We start from the raw sequence: 8,476 nt of genomic DNA on the forward strand, positions 1-8,476 counted from the left end.
TCTGGAAACGCAAGTCAGTTTTGAAATCTTGAGCGATTTCACGAACCAAACGTTGGAAGGGCAATTTGCGGATCAACAATTCAGTACTCTTCTGGTAACGACGGATTTCACGCAAAGCAACTGTACCAGGACGGAAACGATGAGGCTTCTTAACACCGCCGGTGGCTGGGGCACTCTTACGGGCAGCTTTGGTAGCTAGTTGTTTACGGGGAGCCTTTCCACCGGTCGATTTACGGGCAGTTTGCTTAGTACGAGCCATTTTTCACTTGAATTTTTTTCACTTCACTAGAGATATGCACACAAACAATTTCAATTTCAATTTTGCCTATGGCCATATTTATTTGGATTATAAACTTACATACTAACAGAAATGGCTTACTGTACTAAAATCTTAACTATATATAGCTATTCGCTATCTACTACTATTTTACATAACAATTCGCTGTGCTCTAGGCACTTCGCATCTATCGACATAAATTATAATATAAAACAAACTGAAACTTAACATAAATGCCCCAAAAAAAATCCAAGATTAAAAAATGGGCGAACTCTACTAAGTTATATAAAATCTTAAAACTATGACTTAAAATCTAAGACTACGAACTAAGAACTAATTCTACTATATACAATATTTACAAGTTTTTTAATTGGTCTTTGAGCCCAATTATTGAGTACTGTTGTACACGACGTCATCAACATTGAGGGTGTTGTGGCGTCGATGGTAAAAATGGAGTTCCCCATCGACATACAACATCCCTTCCTCCGACAGCCTTTTTAAGGCCCCAGGAGGCAGGTGTCTGAGGCCTCTCAGACCTTCTGCGTCCAGATTGCAGTATAGGGCGTTCTCGACGATAGTGTTGTCAAGTCCGTCAGATCTGTCCAAAAATTGCAGTGCACCTGAAATCAGGACCCTGTCAATTCTTTCTCCCCCTGCCCTATCATAGATGGCCCTATTAGAGGGCCGTCTGATAGTGCCATCATGTCTAAAAAGCAGTCCTCTCATGCCTAAACATGAAATCAGGACACTACGCTCCCACCTCCTAAGCTTTTCCATCTGGTTGGACGATATGCCAAACCAGACAGGAAAAGCGTAGGCAACAATAGGTCGCATTATTTGCCGATATAACAGCAACTTAACTTCGGGAGTTAAGCCATCCCGCATCTTCATCAGCCCTTGATAGCTGAAGAAGACCTTTCTCGCTCTGTCCAGGATAAAGTCTATATGTCCATTGAAGTCAAAATTCTTTTGAAAAATGACCCCAAGGTATTTTATCCTGTCCTTTATTTCCACAATATGAGGTCCAACTTTCACGACCGGATGGTACCTTGTAAAATTTGGACGGACATATTGAGTTTTCCCGGTAAATACAATTGCCGAGCATTTGTCCCCATTTAGCTTGAGGCCCCATATGGTAAAGAACCTATATAATACCTCAAGATAAATGTTCAAACGTGCTTCCGCAATACGAAGTAATGGGGCCGTATACGCCACAAGCACATCATCAGCATATGATAATGCCAACCCTCCACGTGGAGGTGTAGGCATGTCACTGACATAGATGTTAAACAACATCGGCCCTAGGAGGGAGCCCTGGGGCACACCAGTCAGTACAGGTCTGCGACTAGATAGTCGCTCACCTACCCTAACTCTGAAATACCTATCAGACAGGAAACTTCCTACTAATCTCACAGTTTGGTGATCAAACCCAAACCGTTGCATTTTAAACAATAAACCTTGATGCCATACGGTATCAAAGGCTTTAGAGAAATCAAGTCCAACTGCAATAGTACCATACCTATTGTTAAGACCTGAAACCACATAGGATGTGAGAGCAGTTAGGGCATGGACAGTGGATAGGCCTGCCCTAAACCCGAACTGGTTGTCCTTCAACACCCTTTTATCCTCTACGAGTTTATTTAATCTTTCCAAAATGAAAGACTCGAAGAGTTTACCGAAGGCTGATAAAAGTGATATCGGCCTATAGCTGCTACATTGTCCCAGAGGTGAACCCCTCTTAAATATGGGAACCAACATAGCCTCTTTCCATGCCCTGGGAAAGTAACCCAGGTTCAGACAGTGATTAAATAACACTGCCAGGAACGTGAAAATAACCTCTCCCGCCTTTTTTAAGGCGGTATCGGGTATTCTGTCCAAACCGCAGGATTTACGTGCTGGCCTACGGGCGATTGCCCTACCCACACAACCGGCGCGAAGAAAACCACCCTCGTTCCAACGAGTGGAGTTTTCAACAATAGCCCCATCCGCAGTAAATGTATCGCCGAAATTTACCATGGGGGACCGATCGCTGACCCCCTCGGTAGCTCGATTAACTGAGCTACGGAGAGCATCATGTTCCCCAGGAAACCGATTAACTGGTCCTCCTGAGAAATTAGCACTCGGTCCTCCCATCGCAGGCGAAACACCCTGCACATGGTCTGCTAAGGCTTCGGCCTTTTCACTGTCGTCCGTAATAAGTCGACCTGTGATGTCTACTAGATGACTTACAGGTTCTCTGGTATCGAGTCCAGCTGCCCTTTTGACTTTGCCAAAAGTTTTCCCATCAACTCTTATTCTCCCTAAATAATCTTTGAGTCTATCTTGTTCGAAAATTCGAACAGAGTCCTCAATTATGCGATCCAGATTTCTGATATCGGCTCTAAGAGCAGGAAATCTATCTGGATCACCAGATCTACGGAGAGTGCGGCATAGCCTGCGACGCTCACGTATAAAGCCCAAAATTCTCGGGGGAAGATCTCCAAGAGTCTTAGGCTTAACTCTCTGTTTAGGTACAGAGGTTTCTATAGCATTGCGGAAAATCTCACCTAGATTTTCCACACACCTATCTACCTCATCTATTGAAGCATTTCTGTTAGATGGTAGAGTGCACTCATCTAGCCCTAACCTAAGCTGACGCCTAAATCGTCCTACATTCATGCGATTGAAGTTCAGAAATTTCTGTCCTTCATTTCTCGCCAGACCCCCCAAATTTAATTGAATTTGAATCGCCCTGTGGTCCGATTCAAAATCAAATGCCATAGAAATATTTCCGCCGCCAACCAGAGGGAGTCCTGGTGTACGCAGAAATAAATCTATATATGAGGCAGATGTCGCAGTCTCCCTAGTCGGAATATCCGACCTTATTACCTCAAAGTCTAGGCAGTCCTGTAAAAGTCTGTCTAAAACTTGTCCACTCCAGTTTCTCACGTTACCTCCCCACGAAGTGTGCTTCGCATTTAGGTCGGTTCCGATCAAAACTTCCCCAGAGTTATATAGGTCAAAAACCTGCAAAATGTCCACGGGCCGTAGTGTCTCATTAGGTGCGAGGTACATTGAGACGAAAGCTACAGTGGAGCCATCATCCTTCCATACCCTCACCGCACAGGACTCAATGTGACCGGTTGAGAGTGGTATTCGATCACAGCGAATACCATCTCGAATAGCAACCGCGGTACCACCCCCGCGTTGCGCCCCTTCACGATATTGGAGAAAAACCCTATATCCCTCTAAACTAAAATTATGAGAAGGGCTGAGCTTATGCTCAGCCAAAAGGAGTACATCCGGCCTCCTCTCCTCAACTAACAACTTCAAATAGTGTCTCTTTGATAATGAAATCAAAGAGTTCACATTTAAAAGACTACTTTAAAACTGGACATTTCCAGCAATGCATAGCAACCAGGCAGACATGGCGGCGTCAATACCTGAAGATGCCATTATTTTTTGGAAGATAGGGCCAAAAGCCCTAGCCTTCTCGCATTTTTGAGAGAAGTCCGTTCCGAAGAATTGGACTATATTCTCAGACTGAGAGTTTACCTCTTTATGGGGAGGTTGATTGCTAGAACGTGAAATGTTGCTAGCACGAGATTGGGCTGGTGCTGGTTTATGACCACCACCTGCAATAGTGGCGTACGAAAAGTCCGCACGGGCTGCCGCAATGCGCAGAGAGCGCGCCTCATTTTTGGCCTGAATGTCGGCCTTAGCTTTAGCCTTGCGGGCTAAAATTGCCAAACGGTGGGGACAGTCCCTAGCCGAAGCAGGGTGTCCATATTTGCCACAGTTTACGCAGAAACAGGGCTGAGCCACCTTCTTTACTACCTCCCCGGTATTTGGATCGGTATACTCGATTAGAGTGTCTTGTCCCTTTGGAGGAACAGGACACTCTTTTGGACCGTGTTTGTTATTGCACTTGTTACAGCGCTTTGGCAAAGTGCAATTGGTCGCAATATGGTCGTGGCCTTGGCAATTGAAACATTGCTGCATTCCACGACCTTTGTCCTTACGGACCTTGACGTTGCAGTCGAAAATCTTCTTGAGGTTATACAGCCCCAAGATGTCAGAGCTTTTGCTGACACGCAAAAGCCACAATCGGTAGGAGATGTTGGTCAGACCAAGAACTTCAATTTTTAATCCTGATTGATTAGTGAGGAACTCACTAACATCCTCAGGCGAATACTCGCTGGTTAGGCCCTCAATGGCCAGCATATGAGGGCGTAACTCCCTAGGAGTGTGGGTATAAAATTTATACCCACGTACAGTCAAGGTCTCCTTGACTACATTAAAAGCGTTGAGGCCTTTAACCTTCAACGACAAGACGGACGGACGGACAAGAGTTATACTAAACTCACCTGAATTCAAATGTCGTCGAAGAACGCCAGCAACCTCTGAAACGCCAGCGTCGAAAATCTTGAAGGCTGGCATGTTTTTGCCAGCCGAGGTTTGTTGAATTTGCTGCTTTGACTTTGCAGCACCGGAAACAGCCTTTGATGCAGCGGCGGGAACAGTCTTCTCGGCAGCAGCAGCAGCGGTAACAATATTGACAGCAGCAGCAGGAACAGCTTTTGCAGCAACTTTCACGGCACTTCTCTCAGATGCCGCATTTTTCTCCTCTACCTCCTTCAAAACATACCGTAGTTTCGGTACAGCGCCCTTGGAGGTATCTTTCTTCTTCTTTATTGCCTCAGTCGCCGGCGGTGCGACCTCCATCTCGTCGTCCGCCATACCGAGTTCTTCGGCTGCCTCGGTAGCCAAAACGGTCTCCTTGCTGGGGGGATGAATTGCGCATTTTGCTAGCGCTTGGTTGGCAGCAGCCAGCTCTGCTGCCATACGCCCCTTTTCTTCTTCTAGGCGGAGGATTCTTGCTTCTAGTTGCCGCACTAGAGCCTCCAACTTTATTGTATCGTAGGCGGAATTACCTACGTTACAGTGGCAGCGCTTTTTACGGGGCTGCCTTGGGACATCCGAACTGACAGAATGTCCGCTTTCACTCATGGCACCATCAGATGCCACAGACTCGTTTGTATTTGCCATTTTTGGCTTGGCAAATACCACCTCAGGAACTGTTTTGTTCGCTAAACCGCTTACATTTGCCGCCATATCAATTTTGGCAGCAAATCCCAAATTTTCAATTTTGACGGCGTCAGAAATTTTCGCCGTCGGCTTTGGGGTGCTGACGGTTTTGGGGTTTCCCGCCAGCACTGTTGATTTGTGGTCTCCAGAAACCACCACTGCTCAAATACTCGTTTGTGTGCCTTGTAATTAGCAAAAATCCAATTTTGCTGCCTTCTATGGGCTTCTCAACTTTTCGAGACACCCAAACCAATTTTGCCTTATTCCAGCAAAATAACAAAATTTCTCGCCTTTTGAAAGACCACCACCACAGCACAGCAATCGCCACCGCAATCAACCACCACAGCAAACACCACTATGAACAACCACCACTATACGAATTAACACTGCCGAAGAGATGTTATTTCACGAACTGCACACAAACACGGTAGACACTGTAATAACGTTGCCATCGCCACGAAAACGAGTATTTATAGAAAATTGTGCTGTTAGCATCAACTTTCGGGGTTGATATGTTAGTGAATTCTTACCTATCCGTATACCAAATGTACACGCACACACAAGAGAGAACATACAATACTAACGGCAAATGTACACACACACATATAACTGTACATACTTTACTTGTGCGTTAAATGGTTGGAGAGAGCCTCAAATTTTGTATAAATACGAGCGGAATCGCCGGAAAAAAACATTAGTGCTCAAACTGTTCGTGAAGTGATAAGTGAAATAAACTAAAGTGAAAAAATGACTGGTCGTGGTAAAGGTGGTAAAGGCTTGGGAAAAGGTGGCGCTAAACGTCACAGGAAAGTGCTCCGTGATAACATCCAAGGTATTACCAAGCCAGCTATTAGACGTTTGGCTCGTCGTGGCGGTGTAAAACGTATCTCTGGCCTGATTTACGAAGAAACTCGTGGTGTTCTGAAGGTGTTTTTGGAAAACGTTATTCGTGATGCTGTCACCTACACCGAACATGCTAAGCGTAAAACCGTCACCGCTATGGATGTCGTATATGCTTTGAAGAGACAAGGCCGTACCTTGTACGGTTTCGGCGGTTAAACAAATTCTTGACGCAATTTGGAGAAATCTTTTTTTACAACAAAACAATCGGTCCTTTTCAGGACCACAAAATATATCAAAAAAGAGATACTTTCTTGTTGAAAACTATTTTTTAAATTAAAATAAATAAAAAATAAACACTTACCTTAGGAAATATAGGAATTTTATTTAAAATTTCTAATAATTTTCTTTTTCAGCTTTCTCGTATTTTTTTCTCACAATTCATGAAAAATGTCTAAAAATCAAATAAAGAAAAAATATAAATACTTACTCGTTTCAATTTTCTCCAGAATATTTTCACCGAAAACCTTGTTTTACCGATGTCTCGTATTTTATTCCCGATCATAAACATGCCGTCGGCAACTCACATCGCTAAACACATTTAGTTATTCTTCTTCTTCCTTTTCGTATAATATGAGTATAACATAGCGTCGCTTTATGTATGTATTGGTATTATTTAGTTGATATTACTAAAGAACAACCATGCTGTGGTAGCAAAGGAATTTCATTTTGACTTTTTCAAACATTGTTGAATCTTTCTCAAAATTTAATTTGAAATTGTTGAAAATATTTATTAAATAGATCGTTGATTCATATTATTTTAAAAATTTCATTAAAAATTTGCAAATTATTCACTAATCATTTCCTTTAAAATTGTATCGAAAATTAAAATCGTTGAATTTTATTTAAAAATTCTTCATTAAATGAATTTTATTTTATTTATGTTCAATTTTCTTATTTAATTTTCAATTAATTTCTATTTAATTTTTCATTAGATTTTTTTTTTTAAATCACATTTTCGTTTTATTTAAAATTATTTTATTTATTTCCTTATTATTAATTTAAAATTATTTTATTTATTTCCTTATTATTAATTTAAAAATTTGTGATTTCATTTAAAGTATCTTTTATTTTCATAAAATGTATTTATTATTCAAAAATTCTTTAATTTATCTTTAAATATTTTCATTAAAATTTGCTTAAATTTTCATTAATATTTGCCTTAATTTTTAAAAATTTTCTTATTTTATTTTAATTTAATTATTAATTTACGTTATTTTATTTTTCTTTGTAATTATTTTCATTAATTTTCATTTTACTATGTTACTTTTGTTCTATTTTTGTGTTTAAAATTTTCCATAGCACCACAATGCGCTTTTATTTTCATGTATGCGTCGATTTATTTCCACCAAAACACTACTTTGCCGCCAAAATTCCCTTGCAAATCATCTACTTTATGCCTTTTCCCCAAAGAATGCGCCGGGGTACGATTTTTTCACATAAAATTACTGCGAAGCCACCACCAACTGCCACATGCTTCTTCTTCATGTTATACATACTCATTTGGTGACGCCACGATCTCTCCTCTCTCGCTCGCTCTATTCCTGAAATCATAAGAGACAACAACAACGACAACACAAATATGCAACTGACAACGAAAAACAGTTATTCTGCCAACGTCTCTCATTATTGAGAATTTTTATTTTTTCATACAAATGTAGCTTGACGCAATTTTCTTTCTCTTTTCAAATATTTTTTGTCGTCCTGAAAAGGACGGATTGGTTGATTTTTCTATGGAATCATACGATGGTCTGTATTCTTCTTCTTCATTTCCATAATACCTTTCGAATAATTTAGGCTTTCTTTTCGGTCTTCTTGGGCAAGAGAACAGCTTGGATGTTTGGCAATACACCACCTTGGGCAATGGTAACGCCAGACAGCAATTTGTTCAATTCTTCGTCGTTACGGATGGCCAATTGCAAGTGACGGGGAATGATACGAGTCTTCTTGTTGTCACGGGCAGCATTGCCAGCCAATTCCAAGACTTCAGCAGCCAAATATTCCATGACAGCGGCTAAATAGACGGGAGCACCGGCACCAACACGCTCAGCATAGTTGCCTTTGCGCAACAGACGATGGATACGACCGACGGGGAATTGAAGACCAGCACGATTGGAACGGGACTTTGCCTTTCCCTTAACTTTGCCACCTTTACCACGACCAGACATTTTCACTTTATTTTAGTTTTAAACACTTCACTTAAGCACTGAAAAACACAAATGATAAAAATTT

General features: G+C 41.5%; 2 protein-coding genes across 2 annotated transcripts; one reads left to right on the plus strand and one right to left on the minus strand.

The window, feature by feature from the left end:
- Positions 1-6,056: 6,056 nt before the first annotated feature.
- Positions 6,057-6,464, plus strand: LOC131806094 (histone H4). Its single transcript, XM_059130009.1, has one exon. It carries the CDS (start codon positions 6,092-6,094, stop codon positions 6,401-6,403), a length of 312 nt encoding a protein of 103 aa, XP_058985992.1. The 5' UTR covers positions 6,057-6,091; the 3' UTR covers positions 6,404-6,464.
- A 1,573-nt stretch (positions 6,465-8,037) lies between these two features.
- On the minus strand, positions 8,038-8,412 carry LOC131806210 (histone H2A). Its single transcript, XM_059130169.1, has one exon. It carries the CDS (start codon positions 8,410-8,412, stop codon positions 8,038-8,040), a length of 375 nt encoding a protein of 124 aa, XP_058986152.1.
- Positions 8,413-8,476: the final 64 nt, after the last annotated feature.

The sequence above is a fragment of the Musca domestica genome, unplaced genomic scaffold (assembly GCF_030504385.1).
Source record: "Musca domestica strain aabys unplaced genomic scaffold, Musca_domestica.polishedcontigs.V.1.1 7, whole genome shotgun sequence".
Lineage (NCBI taxonomy): Eukaryota > Metazoa > Arthropoda > Insecta > Diptera > Muscidae > Musca > Musca domestica.

Excerpts from the sequence above, each read along its gene's own strand:
- LOC131806094 (XM_059130009.1), top strand. The coding sequence starts at position 6,092 with ATGACTGGTCGTGGTAAAGGTGGTAAAGGCTTGGGAAAAGGTGGCGCT.
- LOC131806210 (XM_059130169.1), bottom strand. The coding sequence starts at position 8,412 with ATGTCTGGTCGTGGTAAAGGTGGCAAAGTTAAGGGAAAGGCAAAGTCC.